Source organism: Hemitrygon akajei, chromosome 16 (genome assembly GCF_048418815.1).
Source record: "Hemitrygon akajei chromosome 16, sHemAka1.3, whole genome shotgun sequence".
Classification (NCBI taxonomy): Eukaryota; Metazoa; Chordata; class Chondrichthyes; order Myliobatiformes; family Dasyatidae; genus Hemitrygon; species Hemitrygon akajei.
Window position 1 is genome coordinate 29,684,563 of NC_133139.1, and position 25,396 is coordinate 29,709,958.

Genomic DNA, 25,396 nt, shown 5'->3' on the forward strand with positions numbered 1-25,396 from the left:
CAAGAGATTCTGCTGATACTCGTAATCTTGAGCAAAACATGCAAAATGCTGAAGGAACTCAGTAAGTCAGGTAGCTTCTATGGAGGGAAATAAGCAGTCAACATTTTGGGCTGAGACTTTTCATCAGTACTTTCAGTATTTCAATAATAATGTATCCAATAAAGTATTTCAGTAATGAGTTATCTCCTCATTGGGGACAAGGTGTAGATGATGTGGCACATAGATATCCCTTGCTACCTCTAGTTGTACAGCACTTTAACTCGGAAGGAAGAAGGAAACATAGAAAACCTACAGCACAATACAAGCTCTTCAGCTCACAAAGTTGTGCCAAATGTGTCCCTTACTTAGAAATTACTAGGGTTACCCATAGCCTTCTATCTTTCTAAGCTCCATGTAACTATCCAAAAGTCTCTTAAAAAACCCCATCATATCTGCCTCCACCACCGTTACCAGCAGCCCATTCCACGCACTCACCACTCTCTGCGTAAAAAACTTACCCCTGACATCTCCTTTGTACCTACTCCCCAGCACCTTAAACCTGTGTCCTCTTGTGGCAGCCATTTCAGCCCTGGGAAAAAGCCTCTGACTATCCACATGATCAATGCCTCTCATCATCTTGTACACCTCTATCAGGTCACCTCTTATCCTCCGTCACTCTAAGGAGAAAGGACTGAGTTCACGCAACCTGTTTTCATTAGGCATGCTCCCCAATCCAGGCAACATCCTTGTAAATCTCCTCTGCACCCTTTCTATGGTTTCCACATCTCCACGACTGATGAAGGCCAATACACCGTATGCCTTCTTAACCACAGAGTCAACCTGCGCAGCTGCTTTGAGCGTCCTATGGACTCAGACCCCAAGATCCCTCTGATCCTCCACACTGCCAAGAGTCTTACCATTAATACTATATTCTGCCTTCATATTTGACCTACCAAAATGAACCACTTCACACTTAACAATTGTCATATACACTCTGTGGCCACTTAATACTTCCTGTACCTAATAAAGCGGCCACTGAATATATATTCATGTCTTCTGCTGCTGTACCCCATCCACTTCAAGGTTTAACATATTGTGCATTCAGAGATGCTGTTCTGTGCGTCACTGTTGTAATATGTGATTATTCGAGTTACTATCAACTTACTTACAGCTTGAACTAGTCTGACCTCTCTCATTAACAAGGCATTTTCCCTGTAGAACTGCCACTCACTGGATGTTTTTTGTTTTTTGCCATATTCTCTGTAAGCTCTAGTGACTGTTGTGTCTGAAAATCCCAGGACATCAGTAGTTTCTGAGATACTCAAACCACTCCATCTAGCACCAACAATCATTCTATGGTCAAAGTCACTTAGGCCACATTTCTTTCCCATCCTGATGTTTAGTCTGAACAACAACTGAACCTTTTGATCATGTTCACATTGAGTTCTGCCGCATGATTAGATATTTGTATTAATGAACAGGTGTACCTAATAAAGTGGACACTGACTGTAACTTGTTTGATCGATATCTCTGTCGTTTCTGAACAGCTGCCAGTGTGTGTTCAGGTTGTGAGCCACGGGTATAAGGCTTGCAGTTGTACTAAGTGTGTGAGGGTCAGGTGAATCATTCATTTGTTAGGCATGAGTCCTAAATGACTTAGATTAGTAGGAGGTGACTCAAGGTGATGAGAAGCATTGAGCTATATCTGAGCCTTGTGGTAAATTTCCTCAGATGTAGCATTTGAAGATACATTCAACGACCTTGAATGCATGTTACATCACTGCATCCAGATTGTTGCAACTTGATTTCTGGCATTGACCACCAAACTCCCACTGTTTTCTCTTGTGGTTTCAATACCTTTCATAATTTTAACTTTAAATTTAACCAGTGAGGAAAAGTATACTGGGAGCACAACCAGAGTTATTTAAAAATGAGGTACCAATGTGGTAAAGTTGCAACAGTATACTTCATGCATGTTAAATTGCAAATGTTGCATGCAATAGACAATGCTATTTGATGAATCATGACCAACATATTGCATTAGATCAAACCTTTGCAGTCCTGCCACAATTGTAAGTGAATAGTTGTTCACAATTAGAGGCGGAAGCTCCAAGATCATCTCCATCCTCAGTAAGATCAGAGCTTAACATGAATGCTAACAATGAAGCTGAAGTATCTGCAAACATATTCAGTGAGAAATGCTGAATGAATGGCCCATGTCAATTTCCTTCTAAGATTCCTACCAACATAGAAAATAGAACATAAAACAGTACAGCAAAGTACAGATCCTTCAGCCCATGATGTTGTGGTGTCCTTTAATCTACTCCAAGATCAATCTAACAATTTCCTCCCACATAGCCTTCTATTTTTCTCTCATCCATGTGCAAGTCTTCAAGTAATTTGATTCATTTCATCAAATTAAAAAATGGCCAACAGCATTGAATATAGCAAAGGTTATTGGAATTGAAAAGACCTTGGCTCTGGTCCTGAAGACCAGTGCTCCTGAACTAGTCATACCTCTAGACAAACTGATCCAGTACAGCTAAGATGAAGGCACTAACCTGACAAATTGGACAGTGTTCTCCTAATCATCAGCAAAGAGACAATGCTCAGTTCATGTTTCATGAGATCCATTAGGACTTATCACTGCTTTGGTCCAAGCATGCACCAAAGAGTTTAATTTCAGAGGTGATAGTGATTACTCTTGACATCAAAGCCGTTAACCAAGTATGGCATCAAGGAACCCTGGTAAAACTGACCTTGATGATCGTCGGGGGAAAGCACTCCAGTGTTTGGAAAGGAAGATGGTTGTAGTTGTTAGGGGTCTGTCATTCTAGCCCCAGGTCATAGTTGCAAGGTTCCCTTAAGGGAGTGCTCTAGGTCCAATAATTTTTAGTTACTTCATCTGTTACCATAAGACATAGGCACAGAATTAGGCCATTCAGCCCATTAAGTCTGCTCTGCCATTCTTCATGGCTGACCACGGATCCCACTCAACCCCATACACCTGCCTTCTTGCCAAATCCTTTGATATACTGACCAATCAGCAAACCATCACCTTCTGCCTTAAATATGCCCAGAGACCTGTGGCATATGTAGTCTGTGGCGGAGAATTACAGATTTACTACACTCTGGCTAGAAACATTCCTCCTTACCTCTGTTCTAAAAGGTTGGCCCTCAGTTTTGAGGCTGTGCCCTCTAGTTCTGGAAACCCCCACAATAGGAAACATTCTCTCCACAATCACCCTTTCTAGTCCTTTCAATGTTCAGTTGGTTTCAGTGACATCCCCATGCAGTCTTCTAAATTCCAGTGAGTATAAGCCCAAAGCTACCAAATGCTCCTTATATGTTAACCCCTTCATTGGTGGAATCATCCCAGTGAACTTCCTCTGGGCCCTCTCCAATAACACATCCTTTCTGAGATATAATGGGGCCAAAAACTGTCAACAATACTTCAAATGCTGCCTGACTCGAGTCTTTTAAAGGCTCAGCATTATCTCCTTGCTTTTATACTCTATTCCTCTTGAAATAAATGCCAACACTGCATTTGCCTTCTTTACTGAAGATTCAACCTATAAATTAATCTATTGGGAGTCTTGTACGAGGACTCCTAACTTTTATCCTGTTTCAACTATCATTTTGGGGCACTCCTCTGTTTTTGTGGATGTCTGTGAAGAAAAAGAATTTCAGTATGTATATTGTGTACATTTCCCTGACATTAAATGTACCTATTGAAACCTTCTGTAATATATTTAATGAATTTACCTCCAGTACCTTCTATTGTACAGGCTGGCACACAGTCACCTCTTTCTGGTGAATCAATTTCTCCTAATCTTGGTTCTAAATGGTTTATCCCATTACTTTAGGCTGTGACATCAGATTCTTGACTCTCCAGCCAGTGGGAACCTTCCTGCATCTAGTATGTCTAGTTCTGTTAGAAGTTTATAGATTTCTGGCTGGGTGCACAGGTATTCACTATCAGGTGAATGTTGGAAAAATCAATCCAATCTCTTCTCATACATCAGACCTGACACCCCAGGAATTAGACTCCTTGCACCCGCATCTTGTCCTTACTCACATCGGGATGCTCTATACAGCTGTGCAAGACATCCTTACTCCTGTACTCAAATACACTTGTAATGAAGTATAATATTAATTGCTTTCCAAATAGTTTTCTGCACCTGAATGGTTGTTTTCAGCAACTGTTGTATAAAGATATCTAGGTGTCATTGTATCTTCCTTTTTCTTAATCTAACATCATTCAGATACCAATTTGTCATGTCCTTACTAATTCTCCTAATCTAGTTATACCCCTGAAGCATCTCTGCATCCTCATAACTCACATAGTTCTGGATTATCAGTGAACTACAATATATCACATTGATCCCATTGTCCAAATTGTTGATATGGATTGTGAAGAGCGGGGTCCTGGTACTGATTCCTGGAGCCTTCCCTGATCACAGCCTCCCAATCCAAAAATCTACTCTCTGCTTTATGTCTCAATCCATGGCAGTATACTACTTCCAATATTGTGCAGGCTAATGTTGCTTAATAATTTCAAGTGTGGCATGTAATGGAAGGCTTCCTAAACCACAAGTTTGCTGTTATCTATCCTGCAAATTACAACCACAAAATATTCTAACAGATTTGTCAAGGGTGATTTCAATTTTATAAATCCATGTTGACTCTGTCTAGATACTTCCATTATAACAGCAAAGTCCCTATTACTAATATTAGGATAATTTTCTGTATACTTTGTCTTGCAACTAGAACATTGAACACAGCACATTACAGGCCCTTCTGCCCACAATGTTGTGCCAACCATGTAACCTACTCTAGAAACTGCCTAGAATTTCCCTACCGCATAGCCCTTTATTTTTCTAAGTTCCATGTACCTATCTAAGAGGCTCTTAAAAGACCCTATTGTATTTGCTTCCAGGAGAAAAGGCCAAGTTCACTCAATCTATTCTCATAAGGTATACCCTCTAATCCAGGCAATATCCTTGTAAATCTCCCCTGCATTCTCTCTATAGTATCCACATCCTTCCTATAGTGAGGTGACCAGAACTGAACACAGTACTCCAAGTGGGGTCTGACCAAGGTCTTGTATAGCTGTAACATCACCTCACAGCTCTTGAACTCAATCCCATGGTTGATAAATGCCAACATACCATATGCCTTCTTACCAACACTGTCAACCTGTGCAGTATCTTTGACTGTTCTAAGGACACGAACCCCAAGATCGCTCAGATCCTCCATACTGCCAAAAGTCTTACCATTAATATTATATTCTGACTTCAAATTTGACCTACCTAAATGAACCACTTCATACTTATGTGGGTTGAAGTCCATCTGACACTTCTTAGCCCAGTTCTGCATCCTATCGATGTCCCGCTGTAACCTCTGATAACCCTCCAAACTATCCACAACACCCCAACCTTTGTGTCATTAGCAAACTTACTAACCCACCCTTCTATTTCTTCATCCAGGTCATTTATAAAAATCACAAAGAGGAGGGGTCCCAGAACACCACTGTGTAACACCACTGGTCACCAAACTCCATGCAGAATACGAACCATATCGAATTGAACTCCTAAAATGCATTATGTCACACTTGTCCAGATTAAACTCCATCTGCCAATTCCCTGCCCAAATTTCCAACTGACTATATCCTACTGTATCCTTTGACAGCATTCTTCCCAATCCACAATTTCCACGTGGTCTGTTACCAATCTGACCACTCAATTTTCATCCAAGTCATTTACAAATAACACAGGTCTCAGCATTGATCCTTGCTGAACACAGCTGATCAAAAACCTCTAGTCAGAAAAAGCACTCCTCTGCCACTACTACCTATTTCTATGACCAAGACAGATTTATATCCAGTTTACCAACTCACTATGGATCCAATGTGACTTAATCCACTAGACCAGCCTAACAGGGGTTACTTACAAGTTCCCCTGAGATCACACATTATCCTGATTTAGAAGTAAATATTGGTGTACTTTCATTGTTGCTTGGTCCCTAAAATCCCTAGCAAACAGCATTCTGAGAATATTTTCAACTGAAGGATTGCAATCAGTAGACTTTGCAACAGTATTTAGAAATGGGCAATAAATGCCAGTCTTGCCAGTGACACCCACATTCCTAAAAATGAATAAAGTGTTGACATAACTGTGAACTTTTAATAAACACCAGTGAAAACCTGATCATCAGGGTAAGGGTCACTGAAAGTCAACATTGGATAATATAAAAATGAATGATATATAGAAATAAAAGCAATACTAGGTAATACTCCAGACTGGAACAAGAACAGTTATCAATACGAAAGTGGAAGTAGTAGGGGAGTGGGCCTGAGTCAGTCTGGAGCAGATAGCCCACAAACTGCCAACACAGCTGAGTCCATGCAATTTTCCATGGCAAAGTACTTAATGCAGAGAGAGTGAAGTTGAGGAATGTTGCCTGAAATAAGAAAGGTCATCCAAGAAAGACCCAGTGGTAGGTAAGAACTGGTTCACTGCTCAAAGATGAAGCAGAGTTTGCGGTAAGAGGTGGAGAAGATACAACAGAACTGGTGAAGATAAAGTAGAATAACCCAGAGACCCAAGATATGTGCAGCACCCTCAATAATCTACATTATTTAGAATGATTTGGTTTCTGCACAAAACCTAGAATCTCTTGAGATGAGCTTGATAAAACATGTCCACGTATGTTAACTTCACACAAACATCTAGTGTTCCTTATTTCATCTATATGGTTCAAATATCATTGAACTTCCTTGTCAGTTCTTTTCCACTTGTCTTCATTCCTCATCAAATGATACATTAGATAAGAAAAATTTTCCTCTCTATTGTTGCTAAACAATGTGGCAAGTTTAATTTTTCTTAATTACAAGCAGTACAAGGAGTAGTATAGAAGAATGAATGGTATGTTCAATGTAAAGATGAGCAAATCAAATTCTTTTCTCATACTCTACCTGATGGTGATGATTTGTCCAAAGTTGAGATCATAGTTGTTGACCTGTGCAATGAAGATTGCGGCCAAGGCCTCATAGAGTGCTGTGCCATCCATGTTAATAGTGGCTCCAACAGGTAGGACGAAGCGAGTAACACGTTTGTCCACACCATTATTTTCTTCTAGACATTTGAAGGTGATTGGGAGAGTTGCTGAGCTGCAACAATAAATAGATTAAATATATTTCATGCACCGGCAAGAGATATGGAGGAAAAGAGAAATTATGGTAAGAGGATAGAGGGATGGAATGAGAGAAAATGAGTAGGAAGCAATGGTTGTCCTGATGATACAATATCAACTGGCAAAGATAATAGTGGCATCATGGCAACAGGATAGCCTGTCTTACCTGGATGAAGTACCCAGGGCAGTAATCAATGCCTGCAATATTCCACCAATAAAAATCCAGGGATTCTTGCGTGTGACTATAAAATAAAGAAGTGGCAGGACAACAAGTGCATGGATTAGCAGTCCGATTATAACCGTCACAGTGTACATTCCCAGTTGTCCGCCCATCACACTTAGATCTTTCATCTCAACGATTTTGCCTGCTATCAAGAAGAGGATGCCTATAGGTGCATACCTGAAATAGAAAACACACTTGCTTCAGTTTAGTAATACCGCATCCCAAACAAGTTTTTAATAGTTTGTTATGTAAAGAAGACATAATTTTCATGTGTATTTCCCAAATAATAAGAGGATGTTTCCAACCCCATTACTGTTCCTGCTTTGGTGAACAGAACTTTAGGAAGGGACCCCAACTGAATCACATGAAAATCCATTTGAGTTAAGCAATAATATGCAAATCAGGATCATGACATTAATGTAGACTGGGCACAGCATGCTGTACGTATGCTTCGTTCTGTAAAGGATGCCAATGCAAAGCAAAAAGCAGCACGAAGGAAATTCTATTTGCCATATTTCTATATATATGATTAGTCTTTCAATAACTTTAGCATTCTACAGTTTTCTTTCCTGTTGTCAACCTTATGATCACTTATTGTGTCATTAGCATACTTCATACTGCTCACTTCCAAACTTGGTTCACTAATACATGAGACAAAAATCACTTTGAGCCCTGTGCAGAGATGAGGGGGAATTTCTTTAGCCAGTGGGTGGTTAATCTGTGGAATCAATTGTCACAGATAGCTGTGGAGGCCAAATATTTAAAGCAGAGGTTTGTAAGTTTTTCAGTAGTAGGGGCATCAAAGGTTATGGGGTGAAGGCAGGAGACTGGGGTTGAGAGGGATATTAAATCAGCCATGATGGAATGGTGGAGAAGACTTGATAGGCTGAATGGCCTAATTCTGCTCCTATATGTCTTATGGTCTTATGAAACTCCATGTGGTCACCAAAATATCTAGTAACTATTTACTAAACAGAGAAATGATTTTGAAAAGCTGGAAACTTGAAGATAAATCAGTGTCATAATTGTCAGAAAGGCATTCAAGGGATAAGAACAAGCAGGTTCCCATTAAGAAAAAGAGTACAAGTGACAGATATAAATCCCTGTATTTTACAGGGTCATTTTGTCTGTCACCAAGCCAATTTTTGAACTAATTTGGCACTTTCCCTTAGATTAATTCTGTCCCTCAGAAAATTGCCCAATTATCTACCCACTGCTGAGGTTAGACTGAATATGTTTTAGTTACTGGTTGATCCCATTTTCTCTTATAAATAGTGATTCTGTGTTAGTAATAGACCACGCCTGTAGCAAGAGAGGATTGAGAATGATCAGATTCAGAATCGGATTTAATATCACCGGCATATGTTGTGAAATTTATTGACTTAGCGGCAGCAGTACAATGCAATATAAGTAAATCAATTATATGTATATTAGATAGTTAAATTAAAAATAGTGCAAAAATAATATTTTAAAAAGTGAGGTAGTGTTCATGGGTTCACTGTCCATTTAGGAATCGGATGGCAGAGGGGAAGAAGCTGTTCCTGAATCACTGAGTGTGTGCCTTCAAGCTTCTGTACCTCCTTCCTTATGGCAACAGTGAGAAAAGGACATGTCCTGAGTGCTGGGAATCCTGAATAATGGACACTGCCTTTCACGGGCAGCGCTCCACAAAGATGTCTTGGGTACTATGGAGGCTAGTACCCAAGATGGAGCTGACTAACTTCACAACTTTCTGTAGCTTCTTTCAATCCTGTGCAGTAGCACCCCCCCGCCCATACCAGACAGTGATACAGCCTGTCAGAATGCTCCCTGCTGTATATTTGTAGAAGTTTTCAAATGTTTTAGGTGACAAACAAAATCTCTTCAAACTTCTAATGAAATATAGCCACTCCCTTGCCTTTTTTGTAGCTGCTTTTATATGTTGGGACCAGGTTAGAACCTCAGAGATCTTGACACCCAGGAACTTGAACTTGCTCACACGCTGCACTTCTGATCCCTCTATGAGGATTGGTTCATGTTCTCTTCTCTTACCCTTCCTGAAGCCCACAATCAGCTTTTTGGTCTTACTGATGTTGAGTGTAAGGTTGTTGCTACTACACCGCTCAACTAGCTGGTATATCTTGCTCCTGTATGCCCTCTTGTCCCCATTTGAGATTCTGCCAACAATGGTTGTATCATTAGCAAATTTAAAGATCGCATTTGAGCTATATCTAGCCACAGATTCATGGGTACAGAGAGAGTAGAGCAATGGGCTAAGCCCACACCCCTGAGGTGCGCCAGTGTTGACTGTCATCGGGGAAGAGATATTATAACCAATCTGCACAGATTATAGTCTTCCAGTTAGGGAGTCAAGGATCCAATTGTAGAGGGAGGTACAGGGGCCCAAGTTCTTAAGCTTATCGATCAGGACTGTGGGAATGATGGTACTAAATGTTGAGCTATAGTCAACAAATATTATCCTGACATAGGTGTTTATAGTCCAGGTGGTCTAAGGCTGTGTGAAGAGCCATTGAGATTGCATCTGCCATAGACCTACTGTAGCAATAGGCAAACTGCAGTGGGTCCAGGTCCTTGCTGAGGCAGGAGTTGATTCTAGCCATAATCAAACTCTCAAAGTAGTTCATCACCGTAGATGTAAGAATGATGGCTTAAGCCTCAACTATTTCTATATGTATTAACGTTACTTGATAGAGTTCTATATAAAACCATCAACTTTTATATTAGCAAACACGAGGAAATCTGCAGATGCTGGAAATTCAAACAACAACACACACAAAATGCTGGTGGAACACAGCAGGCCAGGCAGCATCTATAGGGAGAAGCGCTGTTGATGTTTCGGGCCGAGACCCTTTGTCAGGACTAACCGAAAGGAAAGATAGTAAGAGATTTGAAAGTAGTGGGGGGAGGGGGAAATGCTAAATGATAGGAGAAGACTGCAGGGGGTGGGATGAAGCTAAGAGCTGGAAAGGTGATTGGTGAAAGTGATACAAAGCTGGAGAAGGGAAAGGATCATGGGATGGGAGGCCGCAGGAGAAAGAAAGGTGGGGGGGGGGGGGAGCACCAGAGGGAGATGGAGAACAGGCAAACAACTAAATATGTCAGGGATAGGGTAAGAAGGGGAAGAGGGGCATTAACGGAAGTTAGAGAAGTCAATGTTCATGCCATCAGGTTGGAGGCTACCCAGCCGGTATATAAGGTGTTGTTCCTCCAACCTGAGTTTAGATTCATTTTGACAATAGAGGAGGCCATGGATAGACATATCAGAATGGGAATGGGACGTGGAATTAAAATGTGTGGCCACTGGGAGATCCTGCTTTTTCTGGCAGACCGAGCATAGGTGTTCAGCGAAATGGTCTCCCAGTCTTGCATCGGGTCTCACCAATATATAAAAGGCCACACCAGGAGCACCGGACGCAGTATACCACACCAGCTGACTCACAGGTGAAGTGTCGCCTCACCTGGAAGGACTGTCTGGGGCCCTGAATGGTGGTGAGGGAGGAAGTGTAAGGGCAGGTGTAGCACTTGTTCCGTTTACAAGGATAAGTGTCAGGAAGGAGATGGGGGGGACGAGTGGACAAGGGAGTCGCGTAGGGAGCGATCCCTCCGAAAAGCAGAAAGGGGAGGGGAGGGAAAAATGTGTTTGGTAGTGGGATCCCGTTGGAGGTGGCGGAAGTTACGTTGAATTATACGTTGGACCTGGAGGCTGGTGGGGTGGTAGGTAAGGACAAGGGGAACCCTATCCCGAGTGGGGTGGCGGGTGGATGGGGTGAGGGCAGATGTGCGGGAAATAGGAGAAATGCATTTGAGAGCAGAGTTGATGGTGGATGAAGGGAAGCCCCTTTGTTTAAAAAAGGAAGACATCTCCTTCGTCCTGGAATGAAAAGCCTCATCCTGAGAGCAGATGCGGCGGAGACGGAGGAATTGTGAGAAGGGGATAGCCTTTTTGCAAGAGACAGGGTGAGAAGAGGAATAGTCCAGGTAGCTGTGAGAGTCTGTAGGCTTATAGTAGATATCAGTAGATAGGCCGTCTCCAGAGATGGAGACAGAAAGATCAAGAAAGGGGAGGGAGGTGTCGGAAATGGACCAGGTAAATTTGAGGGCAGGGTGAAAGTTGGAGGCAAAGTTAATGAAGTTGACGAGCTCAGCATGCGTGCAAGAGGCAGCGCCAATGCAGTCGTTGATGTAGCGAAGGAAAAGAGGGGGATGGATACCGGTATAGACTTGGAACATGGACTGTTCCACAAAGCCAACAAAAAGGCAGGCATAACTGGGACCCATACGGGTGCCCATGGCTACACCCTTGGTTTGGAGGAAGTGGGAGGAGCCAAAGGAGAAATTATTGAGAGTAAGAACTAATTCTGCTAGACTTTTATATTATTTCTCTCCAGTTCTGTTATTCTTATCCAATATTTCATATTTCTTCTAACTACAATGCCTGCATTGTGCCTATCTTTTGTAAAGGTGCACTGTTTGTCTTCTGCTTTTATGTACAGGTTGCCTTTTTGTGAGTCCTTTTATGAGTCCTAATTTTGACTTGGTTATTCCCATGCTTGTAATGTAGTTATAAAACTTCTTCAGTTTTCCTTGATTTTATTTGCCTTTATTTTTGTTTTCATTTCCTTTCTCGACCAACCCTTTTTTTTCTACACCCTTGTACTTTCTATGTTTTTTGAGGCTTTCTGCAGTGTTCTCAGTTTGGCATGAGCCTTTAAAAAATAAGAAATAGGAACAAGACTGGGCTATATATTTTTCCTCCAGGTTGGTTCCTTATTCAGTACAGCTGATACAAACCTGGCATGAATTCTAGTGGCCTGCCCACTCCCCAAAATTCCTGTTTCCTCACTGCCCAGAAAGCTGTCTTTTCATTCCTAGAATACTGACACTTCGAGGTTTGGTGGTTGTGTCCTTCATCCTTTTTCTTTGGAACTTATTCATTCTGATGCCTTGAATTCCCACAACAGTTCTGACACTGACTTAACTTCTCGCCGTTTCTAGTCATTCTAAATTCTCTCTCAGTTTAGTAAAATTGGCCTTTCCCAATTGTACCTGAGGGACACAGGGTGTTCCAACTATAGAAATGATCTCAAGTAAGCAGAGTAACTAAAGCACGAGTTCCATAGCTCTCTGGAACTTTTATATGTACAAAATATTTCAAAGGTTTATCCTTTTACTTCCATTCTGCTTTGTTTGATCAAATTCAGCCTGAAGACCCGCATTTAACAATTCAGAAACAGCTTCTTCCCCTCTGCCATCAGATTTCTTAACAGTCCATGAACACTACCTCATTATTCCTCCTTCTGCACTATCACTTAAGTTGTAATTTATAGTAATTTTATGTCTGTGGATGGTACTGCTGCTGCAAAGCAACGCATTTCAATTAATGTAATTCAATGACAATAAACCTGATTCCAATTCTGAGCTGGAATATTTCTCACATCTTGAATATTGAAAGAATGTCCTTCAGACTAAATTCTAAGAAGACTTGGCAAACAGAAACAGGATATGCTTGCTGGATCTTTGCAACTGCTATTGAACATACAGAAGTTCATAAATATTTGGGTGGTGCCATTACATCATTCTTCTCTTGATCCTTTTCTTCATGCTTAGATGTTTTTAAAATAAATACCTTATTACAAATTTATTTTTGTTCTTAGACTTTATTTTCTCATCTGAAATATTCTGTTGTTTTCTTTTTGCTCAATAAACAGTTACTAGCTCACCCAATTCGACAAAATGTAACCATGGCAAGGACTTTCAGAGTCCTTAAGGAATGGTTCTAATGACGACATTATAGTTCTTGCTGAATAATAGATTGAAGGAATATACAATGTAGCTATTTAGCAACAACAAAAGGGGGATAGAAAAGCCTTAAGTAAACCTAGTCAATTTGGACAGCAAGAACAAAACTTGGAGCCACTGAATAAAGCTGGGAGTTTAACTTTGATTTCTGGCAAAGCTGAAGTTTTTAATGTTTTCACCATGTGGAGATATTTAGTAATGATTGAGAATGATGTAAGTGATTCACGAGTTTAAACAAGTCATTCAAACACATAGAATTCATTAAAAACATAAAAGTAAAATAAATCTGAAAAATCCTTAACTTCTGCATTCCAAAGAATGAGATCCCCTCCCCATTGAGAGGGAAAGCTAAAGTCAGATGCATCAGAATTACAGTGGAGTAGAGGGAACTACAGAGGCACGAGAGAGGAGCTGGCAAAAGTTGATTGGAAGGAGACACGAGCAGGAATGATGGCAGAGCACCAATGGCTGGAGTTTCTGGCAGCAATTTGGAAGACACAGGATAGATACATCACAAAGAAGAAGGCAGGATGATGCAACTGTGGCTAACAAGTGAAGTCAAAGCCAACATAAAGGCAAAAGAGAGGGCAGATGATAGAGCAAACATTAGTTGGAAGTCAGAGGAAACTTTTAAAAAACACCAGAAGGCAACTAAAAATCCATGGGGGGGGGGGTTAAATACAACTGTAAGCTAGCCAGCAATATATAAGGGGATATTAAAAGTATTTTTCGGATATGTGAAGAGTAAAAGAGAGGCGAGAGTAGCTATTAGATCGCTGGAAAATGATGCTGGAGAGGTAGTAATGGGGGTGAACTGAATAAGTACTTTGCAACAGTCTTCACTGTGGAAGACACTGGCAGTATACCAGAAGTTCGAGAGTGTCGGGGAGAAAGTGAGTACAGTTGCTATTACTAGGGAGAAGGTGTTTGGGAAACTGAAAGGTCTTAAGGTATGTAAATTATCTGGACCAGAAGGTCGACACCCCATGGCTCTGAAAAAGGTAGCTGAAAGATTGTGGAAGCATTAGTAATGATTTTTCAAGAATCACAGGATTCTGGAATGGTTCTAGAGGACTGAAAAATTGCAAATGTCACTCCACTCTTCAAGAAGGGAGGGAGGCAGAAGAAAGGAAATTATAGGCCAGTTAGCCTCACCTCAATGGTTAGGAAGATGTTGGAGTCGATTGTTAAGGTGAGGCTTCGGGGTACTTGGAGCCACGTGATAAAATGGGTGAAAGTCAGCACGATGCCCTTAAGGGAAAATCTTCCCTGGTAAATCTTCTGGAGTTCATTGAGGAAATAACAAGCAGGATAGACAAAGGAAAAACTGGATGTTGGATGTGTACTTGGATTTTCAGAGGGCCTTTGACAAGGTGCCATATGTGAGGCTGCTTAATAAGAGCCCATGGTATCACAGGAAAGATACTAGCATGGATAGAGCATTGACTGATTGACAGGGGGTAAAGAGTGGGAATAAAGGAAGCTTTATCTGATTGGCTGCTGAATACTGGTGCTGTTCAGCAGGGTCAATTTTGAGACCGCTTTTTATGTTATATGTCAATGATTTGGATGATAGACTGAAGGCTTTGAGGGGTAAATAGTGTTGAGGAAACAGGGAGGTTGCAGAAGGACATAGATTAGGAGAATGGGCAAAGAAGGAGCAAGATGGAATAAGTCAGGAAGTGCATGGTCTTGCACTTTGGTAGAAGGAATAAAAGTGTAGACCATTTTATAAACTGCAAGTTGAGTCAGTGGTGCAGAAGACAACTGTAATGTTAGCATTCATTTCGAGTGGACTAGAATATGACAGCAAGGATGTAATACTGAGGCTTTATAAGGCACTGGTGAGAACTCACTTGGAGTACTGAGCCGTTTTGAGCCCCTTATTTAAGAAAAGATATGCTCACATTGGAGAGGGTTCAGAAGGAGTTCACGAGAATGATTCTGGGAATAAAAGGCTCATTGTATATGAAGCAATTAATGGCCCTGGGCCTTAACTCACTGGAATTTAGAAAAATGTCGGGGAGGGGGGCGGGGGAAGCATCGAAACCTATCAGATGTTGAAAGGCCTCAACAGAGTGGATTTGTAGAAAATATTTCCTATGGTAGAAGAGTCAGCCTCAGAATAGTGGAATGTCCATTTAGAATAGAGATGAGGAAGTCAGAGGGTGGTGAATCTGTGGAATTCATTGCCACAGGCATCTGTGGAGGTCAGGTCATTAGGTGCATTTAAGGTGGAGGTTCTTGATTAGTTAGGGCATAAAAGGTTACAGGAAAAAAGCACGAGAATGGAGTGAAAGGGAAATTGATCAACCATGATGAAATGGCATTTCATCCTGATGTTCTTACTTGTGGAAGCTTCTTGTGTGTAAGTTGTTCACTGTGTTTTCTAATATTACAACAGTGATTAACTAGTATAAACTATTATAACCAATATAAACTAGTTCTGTGGTTGTTAAATGGTTTGAGATGTCCTGAGGTTTGAAAGACAGTACGAAATATAAAGATGACTTTCTTAAAACATACCAGATTATAATTGCGACCAGTCTCATGATGGCTTCATTAAGGCTGTCAAAAAATTCCTTCAATGCCCGGCCTTGTTGTTTCATGTTGCCGATGACAAGACCAAAACCAATAGCAAAGACAACAAGTCCCAGTGCATTCACTGCATTGGACGAACCAGCAACAGGAATAACCTCCTCAGAAACCATCATTTCCTGCAGCTTTTTGACAGCATCGGTGACATTGTCAATTATGGATGGTTCAGTGATGGTTGTAAGATTGATGGATGGTGATGTTGATTTCAGGATTTGCCGCGTGTTATAATTTGTTTTATACTGTAAAATTAAAACAAAGATAAGATTGTTATCATTCTCAGACTTATATTCACCAACTTTTTCCATATATACCTTATTTTTATGCTGGAACACAGAAAGTGTGGTTTATCATGAAACTCCTGGCAGCTGTTCATCAATCATTCAAAATAAAATCCATCCATATTTTGGTTGTTGCTGAGTTACTTAACCTTTAATATTCTTACCTAATCTATTTTTTATAGTATTAGACCTGAATTGATATTAATTCTTCCAGGACTTGTTTCCAATATGGCTGGAGTATGAATCAATAAACAAAGAGGCTGCGTCATCAAAAATAGTTGATTAAGTTGACTAGAACACAACTTTAATTCATATTTCACTGTCTTGTTTGACTGGATACATGAAAGACCCTTAATTTTTTAAGGATGTTTCTGAAGTTGAATGCTAGACCTTCTATTACATAAAAATCCTGTTGTCATTCCTGTTTAGTCCTCTGTATGAAGCCACACCATGAAGTTATATGTTTGAAAAGGAAAAAATTAAAGATTTGTTTGTCAGATGTACATCAAAACATCGAAACATACAGTGAAGTACATCATTTGCATCAATGACCTACACAGTCCTAATATGTGCTGGGTGCAGCCCAAAGTGTCACCATTCTTCAGTCACCAACATACTCTAACTTCACCACCCTCTAACTAAAGAAATTCATCCTCAACTCTGTTCTAAAGGGACTTTCTTCTATTCTGACTCTGCTCTCCGGTCCTAGACTCTCCCACTATTGTAAACATCTTATTCACATCCACTCTTTCTAGGCCTTTCAATACTTAGGAGGTTTCAGTGAGACCCCTCCTTCATTTTTTGAAACTCTGACAAGTACAGGCCCAGAGGCATTATACGTTCATTCCTGGGATCATTCTCATAAACCTCCTTTGGACCCTCTACAATGCCAGCACATCCTTTCTTAAATATAGGGCCCAAAACTGCTCACAGTACTCCAAATATGATCTGACCAATGCCTTTTTAAGCCTCAGCATTACATCCTTGCTTTTATATCCTAGTCTTCTGGAAATTAATGCTAATGTTACATTTGCTAAGCATATTGTCAAGCATTGTTCTGGATCGCTTATGTCTTCCAAAACCATTCACCATATCCCCACCATGGAGGAAGATAGCACCAGCGAACAACATGAACAAAGACGATGCCCTTCAGAGAGTTTACAAAACTACTTCTTTTTCTTCTTCTTCTACACCTTCTTTCAAAAATGATTCTGCTGCTATTGGAACCTGTGATTTACATTTTGATAGTGTGTTTAATGCATGTTTTTATCCACTTGTTTTTGTTGTTTCCGTGATTTGTTCTTTGTTTTGCACATTAGATATTTGATGTTTTCTTTGAATGGGCTCCATTGTGTTCCTTTGTTTTTTGTGTCTGTCTGCAGGAAAATGGATTTTAGGATTGTATACTGCATACATATTGGATAGTAAATGAACTTTGAACTTTGACACTATATAATATTTTCCTGCTCAGTGCAGGTAATTCAAAAGACAAGTTGTTGATGGTTTAAAGGTAATAATGCCAAGGTATGCTGAAGTTAAGCTGGATTGTTCATTGACATAGTTATCAGTTGCCTATTCACCATCTGCTGTGAGCACTTGTCAAAACCCAAAAGACGTAGCATGGTGTACTCCTGAAAAACTAGAATCAAAGCAGAATCAAGAGAGGAGTTGATGGGGATGTTTGGGGGAATATGTTTCAGTGCCACAGGTAAATAAGGAGGGGGGAATGGAACTGAAGCACATAAACACAATTAAAACACATTCTGTAGAGTGATGTGAATATAGATGTGCAAAGTCCTGCTCTCTTCAGCTCTCCTCAGAAAGTAGAGGTGTTGGTGAGCTTTCCTGATTGTGTATGATGTGTCCTGGGATCAAGAGAAGTTGTTTGAGATGTGCACTCCCAGGAGTTTCAAACTGTTCATAGTTCCCACTGCTGTGCTGCTGATGTAAAGAGGGGTGTGAGTGGTGCAGGTTCTCCTGAAGTTAATAACTGTTTAATTTGTCTTGATGACATTGAAGAAGATGCTATTTGCCTGGTGCCAGGCCTCAAGCTCTTCCATCTCCTCTCTGTAGGCCGGTTCACCGTTGTTGGTGATGAGCCCCATTACTGTTGTGTCATCAGTGAACTTGACAAGGTGATTACTTGTGTGTTTGGTCATACAGTCATGTGTGAGCAGAGCGTACAGCAGTGGGCTCAGTGCACAGCCCTGGGGGGCACCCACGCTGAGGAAGATGAGGAGGGAGAAGCAGTTGTGCATCCTGACTATCTGAGGTCTGCTGATTAGGAAGGCCATCACTCAGTTGCACAGTGGTGCATTTAGACCAAAAAAGTTTGTTCTGCAAAGTCTGTGAGACAACAGTGTTGAATGCCGAACTGAAATCCATAAACAGCCTGCTCCATGTCTCAAGGGGAACTTGTATTACTAGCCCACGCCTCTGGTTCTCCTTCTCCTACTGATAGGCAACACCAAGACCCTGATGATTGCTATGGAGCAGCATCTTGGGCCCTGGTGCACAACTGAGCTACTTCAAAGCATGCAGAACCTAGCTCATTGGACTCCTAAACTCCTCTACTGGCACATCTTTCTTCTTCCTGCTCTAATTTCTGGTCTCCCCTCCACCCCATCTTTTGGCTTTCTCATAGCGGCCATGTGAGTCAGGTTTAATGTTTTCTAAAGAGAATATATCATGTCAGGTCCTAATTCTGCTTTTATTTTGGTTAATCTTAATTTGACACAACTGTGAATCACTGCACCAAAATCTGGTGCAAACCCCTTCATTATTAATTATGATGCATTAAAACATGACTACCAGCTGATGTGCAATGGCCATCCAACCTTAGAACAAGTCATTCTCAAGAAATTTCCATGTCTCAATGTGAAATCTGAGACCTGAAAGATGAGGACCATCATGGACAGAGGTGAACATCACTTACTATCATAAAATGGGAACTCAGATGTTTTGACATTATGCCCCTGGGCTGAATGAGGCATGATGGGCAGGAGGTGACTGCAGTGGTAGTTAGTAGTGTTATTCCTGTGCCACTGAGTTAGCCACTTCAACATGGGAAGAGTTCACTTACTGTTCAAGCAGGGTTATCAGTAAAGTTCAGTTGAGTACCCTGCATGCTGGTGTCCTGGTATGTTTTGCATTATTCCTCAATAACGATCACAACATGGTGTCAGAAGTGGTTGATTGCTCATGACTTGGTGCTACAGACCAAATGAGATCCCCAACCAGAAAGAATCTACAGTAAGACTGTTCTTGTTCGCATTTATCTATGAAAAATATCCAGAGACGTATCAACCTAAACTGCCCAAGCTAGCTGCTAATTGTATGCACCATGAGGCAGGAGCTGAGTAAGGGCCAGGGTTGCTAGGCAGTGCCTTTGAGCTACACCCAAAAGTGTAGGGATTGTAGTAATCCCTAGCCTGGGGAAGTGCACAGAGATACAGACACAGCAGAGAAGTCAGTCAAACTCTCAGCCAGAGAAAAGAAGACTTTTGTAGTCCAAATAAATAAGATATTAAACAAACAGGAAAATGGAGCAAAGACCTGCAGTACCTACAAGTACCTACCTAATAAAGGCCTCCCCCGAGTCATTTGATTTCTCTAAACCAATGGCCTTTAAGAGATAGCTCATACACTTTGAGAGATTTAGGGTTGCAAGCAATCTCAATCAAGCTTCAGAAGAGCACCAAGGAAGCACACTGATATATTGCATGGGTGACAAAGCAGATGACATCATGGGTGGATTAGGACTGACAGAAGCTCAGGAAAAAGCAGTACAAAACAGTGCGGGACAAATTCAAAGAATATTTCACAGGAAAGTGAAATGAGAGGGCAAAGTTCAACTCCAGAAAACATGAGCCGGATGAAAGTGTAAATGATTTAATCAGTGTTAGACAACTGTGCATATGCAAATCTGAGAAATGAGTTCATTAGAGATAAGATTATTGTTGGGCTACTAGACACCTCTGAGACTTCAGTTGCAGGCAAATCTCACACTAGAGAAAGCTATTACTCTGGTCAGGCTGAGTGAGAATGTTCATCAGCAACAGGCAGAACTCAGGCATGAAAATGATGCTGAGGTAAAGCTAGAAGCTAGAAGGGGACAGGCGAGCTCAGCTCAAACAAAGCAGACAAGTGAAACAAAGAGCAGGTCAAATGTCTAACTGCAGGAGATGTGGCAAGTCTCCATTCCACGTCGAAGAGCTCTGTCCAGCAAAAGAAGTGAAATGCCACCAATGCAATAGAGTTAGCCATTATAAAAACCAGTGTCACTCAAAAACAGTTCTTCAGAAGGTCAAAGGAGACCATGATTCAGGTGAAGAGAGAGCTTTCCTTATTGGGGTTCTGGATTCAGACAGACAATGTTGGTGTACTGCAGTTTAGTTGCAAAATGATGCAATGACATTCAAAATGGACACTGTAGCAGACGTCACAGCCATCCCGAATATCTGTTCACAAAACCGCTGAAGAAAACGGGTATTATGCTAAACACAATAAAGAAAGTACTCTAAGGGACCAAGGAAATGTAAGCTCAGTGTGAAAGGTATGTTTACTTCTTCCCTTCTTAAAAATGAGAAACAGTTAAAAGAAGATGCCCATGTTGTTCAGAATCTTTCTCACCACTATTGGGATGATATACCATTGAGCAGCTGAACCTCATTGCAAGGTTGGATTCACTAAACAATGTTCAGTGGCAGAAGTACCCAAAATTGTTCACAGGCCTGGGGGTACTGAAAGAAGAGTATCTTATCCAACTGAGGTCAGGAATGATACTCTACTCTGACCACAGCGAGGCATAACTGGTCATATTGATGAACAAAGTCAAAGCTGATCTTGAGAGAATGGAGACACTTGACATCATAACAAAAGTGAATGGACTTACAGACTGATGTGTGAGCATTGTTCCTGTTCCCAAACTAGTAAGGATCTGTGTTGATCTAACAAAATTAAATAATGAAGTGAAGTGGGAGAAGTTTATTCTGCTCTCTGTTGAGTACATATTGGGTATGCTGGGTGGAGCAAAGTTCTGGCAGATATATTTAGCACCTTTATCACACCAAATGGATGTTATGGCTTCAAGAGACTCCCTTTTGGCATCTCACCAACCCCTGAACTCTTTCAGATGAGGATGAACCAAATTTTGGAGGAACTGAAAGGAGTAGCCTGCCACATGGACAATATACTCATCTTTGGAGGCTCAAGTGAGGAACATGACATAAGAGTGGAAGTTGCCTTGCAGAAACTGAAACAGGCTAGAATCACCCTGAACAAAAAGAAATATAAATTTGCAAAGTTAGAGGTAAAGATCTGAGGCCACCAACTGTTCTCAGAGGGAGTGAAACAAGATTCAGATAAACTGGCAGGAATTCGGAATGTGGAACAACTTACTAATGTATCAGAGATCAGCAGTTTCGTTGGCCTGGTAAACCAGCTGGGAAAGTTCATTCCCGATTTGGCAGAGAAAACAATGACACTATGTGACCTCCTCTCTCAGAGAAATGTTTGGACCTGGGATGTACTACAGGAGAAGTCATTCTCATCACTTAAAGCAGAGCTTATCTCTCTGCCAACACTGTTATTCTTTGATTCAACAAAGCAACCAAGGTCTCAGCAGATGCTTTTCCTTTGGCCTGGGGGAGTGCTCATGCAATACTGCAGTGGTGTGTGGAAACCAGTGTGTATGCATCATGAGCACTGACTCCTACTGAACAACGTTACACCCAAATTGAAAAGGAGATGCTGGCTCTCATGTGGGCTTGTAAAGGCTTCAGCTGCTACCTGATAGGCACTAAATTCTACTTGAAAGAGACCACAAGACTCTTGTCAGCCTCCTCAGCTTGAAACGCTTAGATTTCCACATCTGCAAAGATTCAGAATGAGGCTGATGTGATACTGTTATGACACTGAAAACGCCCCCAGCAAATCTTTCACAACACCAGATACTCCGTCGAGGAAAGTGAGTGGACGGAAGCTGACTCATCCCTCATGGAAGATACCAACATCTGCTAAGCTCAGATATGTGAAAGCTTTCCTGCATCACAGAGTAACATAGAAACATAGAAAACCTACAGCACAATACAGGCCCTACGGCCCACAACGCTGTGCCGAACACGTCCGTATCTGAAATCTACTTAGGCTTTACCCATAGCCTTCTATTTTTCTAAGCTCCATGTAACCATCCAGGAGTCTCTTAAAAGACCCTATTGTTTATACCTCCACCAGCAGCCCATTCCATGCACTCACCACTCTACGCGTAAAAAACTTACCCCTAGCATCTCCTCTGTACCTATTTCCAAGCACTTTAAAACTATGCCCTCTTCTGCTACCATTTTAGCTCTGGGGAAAAGCCTCTGACTATCCACACGATCAATGCCTCTCATTATCTTGTACACCTCTATCAGGTTACCTCTCATCCTCTGTTGCTCCAAGGAGAAAAGGCCAAGTACACTCAACCTATTCTCATAAGGCATGCTCCCCAATCCAGGCAACATCCTTGTAAATCTCCTCTGCACACACTAGATGAAATTTGCACTGAGTTGTAAAAGGACCAAATTTGCAGCAAGGTCATGCAATACTGTGAGCATGGATGGCCAGCTGTTCCAAAAGGAGCTCACAAACTCAGACCTTACTGGCCTGAGAGAGATATGCTCACCATTCTTGCTGGCTTGCTGCTAAAGTTCTCTAGACTCATCATTCCTGCTTCTATGCATGCCAAAATCATCAGTCAAATGCATCAAGGACATCAAGGCATCAAAAAATGTTGTCTAAAAGCAAGACAATCTGTGTGGTGGCCTGGCTGAGCACACAGCTGGGAGATTATGTAAAGCAACATGAAGCATGCAGAAAACTGCACAAAAATCATGTTGAAGCTCTGTGTCCCACAGAATTCCCAGACTTCCCATGGCAAATTGCAGGCACAGACATTTTCAAGCTGAAAAGAGACAACTATCTATTCATTGTGGATTACTATCATGGAATGTTGAAGTGTCCAAGCTGTCCCCCACAGCCTCAGCAGCAGTTATACAACACTTGAAAGTTGTATTTGCTCACCATGGAATACCAAAGACACGTGTCAAACAATGGTCCACAACTCTGCTGCTCAGAATTCAAAGCCTTTGCTAGGAACCATGAGTTCAAACACCAGACAAGCAGTCCACAGTAACCACAAGTAAATGGAGAAGTGGAAAGAGCATTGCAAACTGTTAAGAGTCTCCTACTGAAGGCAAAAGACTCTACAAAACACTGTTAGCTTGTCACTCGACACCCCTCCTGAATGTCTGCAGTCCATCTGAGTTGTCAATGGGCCAGAGACTGGAACAAGCCTGCCCATTCTTTCCTCCCTTCTCCAATCTCACTTCCTGGACCTAGCGAGAAATTTTCAGACAAGACAACATGAGAAAATGAAGAGCATGCATGATCTCAGACACAGTAAATTTGCCACCACTCAGAAGTAGTGAAGCGGTTGGATTTTAGACCAATTCACCAAAGGAACAACAGTCCGACAGCATGCACCATGAGTCAATAAGGGAAGGATCAGACCAGAAGGTAGATGTCAGGCAGAGTATGGGAAGGCAAAACCAAAATAACAGGTATGATGGTTTGCATAGTTTGAAGTGTGTATATTTTAATGCTAGGAGTATTATGGATAAGGGTGATGAACTTAGAACATGGATCAGTACATAGAATTACGATGTTGTAGCCATTACCAAAACTTGGTTGCGAGATAGAAAGGAATGGGTGATTAATGTACCAGGTTGTCGAAGTTTTAGAAAAAATAGACAAGGAGGTAAACAAAAGGGGGGGGGGGAAGCTACACTGCTGATCAGGGACAATATCACAGCTGTACTCATTGGAGACAAATTGAGGGGTCAGACACTGAGTACATTTGGGTAGAACTCAGGAATAGGAAGGATACAATCACACTGATAGGACTGTACTACAGACCCCCCCCTCCCCCCACAATTAGCCAGAAGGATATGGAGGAACAGATATGTAATCAGATTTAGGAAATTTGTAAAAATAATACAGTTGTTGTCATGGGGGATTTCAACTTCCCTCATATAAACTGGAACCTTCTTAGTGCAAAGAGTTTAGATGGGGCAGAATTTGTTAAGTGTATCCAGAAAGGTTTCTTAGATCATTAAGTGGATGGTCCAATGAGAGGAGGGGCCACATTTTATCTGGTGTTGGGTAATGAGCCTGGTCAGGGACTGACCTTTCAGAGGGTGAGCTGTTAGGGAACAGTGACCACAACTCCTTAACTTTCAGAATAGCGATTTAGATAAGGATAGCAATGGTCCTTGCAGGAGAGTTTTAAATTGGAGTAGGGCAAATTATGAGGGTATTAGGCAGGAACCAAGAAGAATTAATTGGGAACTTCTTTTTTCTGGCAAGTCCACATCAGACATGTGGAGGGTATTGAAAGATCAATTGCACCGAGTACAGGAGGGGTATGTTCCTGTTAGAAGGAAGGGCGGGGATGGAAAGGTAAGAGAACCATGGATGTCCAGAGAAGTGATGAAATTAATCAAGAAGAAAAAGGAAACGTAAACAAAGTATAAAAAGGGAAAGTATATAAAGCTTCAGAAGTTAGGATCAAAAGGAGCTTGTGAGGAGTATAAAGAAGCCAGAAAGGAACTAAAGAAGGGAATTAGGAAAGCCAGGAGGGACCATGAAAAGTCCTTGGCAAGTAGGATGAAGGTGAATCCCAAGACATTCTGGACATACATTGAGAGCAAGGGGGGGCCACTTAACAATAAAGTGGTGAAATATTTGCTTGGATGTGGAGAATGGGAGTGAGGTACATAATGAGCATCTTACTTCAGTATTAACCAAGGAAAAGGATAGGAGGACCAGGAGATCAGTTCTGAGTGTATAAATATGTGAGGGCATTTAGAAGTCGAGGAGGAGGAAATGTCCTCCTAATGAGTATTAAGGTGGATAAGTCCCCAAGGCCTGATGAAATTATCCCCAGGTTATTGAAGGAGGCAGGAGACAAGATTATTGGGACCTTGACCAGTATCTTTGTATCCTCTCTAGCCACAGGCAAGGTCCTGGAGGACTGGCAAGTGGCTAATGTTGTATCTCTAAGAAGGGAACAAGGAAACATCCTGGGAACTACAGACGGGTGAGTCTCATGTCAGTTGTAGGGAAATTGCTGGAAAAAATTCTTAGGTTTAGGATTTATGAGCATTTGGAAACTCTTGGCCAAATTAGTGAGAGGCTTTGTGAAGGGCACATTGTGTCCTACCAACTTGATTGAGTTTATTGACAAGGTGTTGAGAGAGACAGATGAGAGTGGTGCAGTAGATAT

The 25,396-nt window shown here is 41.4% G+C and overlaps 2 protein-coding genes across 2 annotated transcripts in view; one reads left to right on the top strand and one right to left on the bottom strand.

The window, feature by feature from the left end:
• Window positions 1–25,396, top strand: part of ranbp3b (RAN binding protein 3b) — a 325,996-nt gene that overhangs the window by 22,594 nt on the left and 278,006 nt on the right. The window lies entirely within an intron of this gene.
• slc1a6 (solute carrier family 1 member 6) overlaps window positions 1–25,396 on the bottom strand; it is a 106,614-nt gene that overhangs the window by 7,676 nt on the left and 73,542 nt on the right. The window contains exons 6-8 of the mRNA XM_073068590.1: window positions 15,722–16,032; window positions 7,340–7,573; window positions 6,956–7,150 (exon numbers count right to left, since the gene is read on the bottom strand). Of these exons, the coding sequence (XP_072924691.1) occupies window positions 6,956–7,150; window positions 7,340–7,573; window positions 15,722–16,032 (740 nt within the window). The remainder of the gene's footprint in view (window positions 1–6,955; window positions 7,151–7,339; window positions 7,574–15,721; window positions 16,033–25,396) is intronic.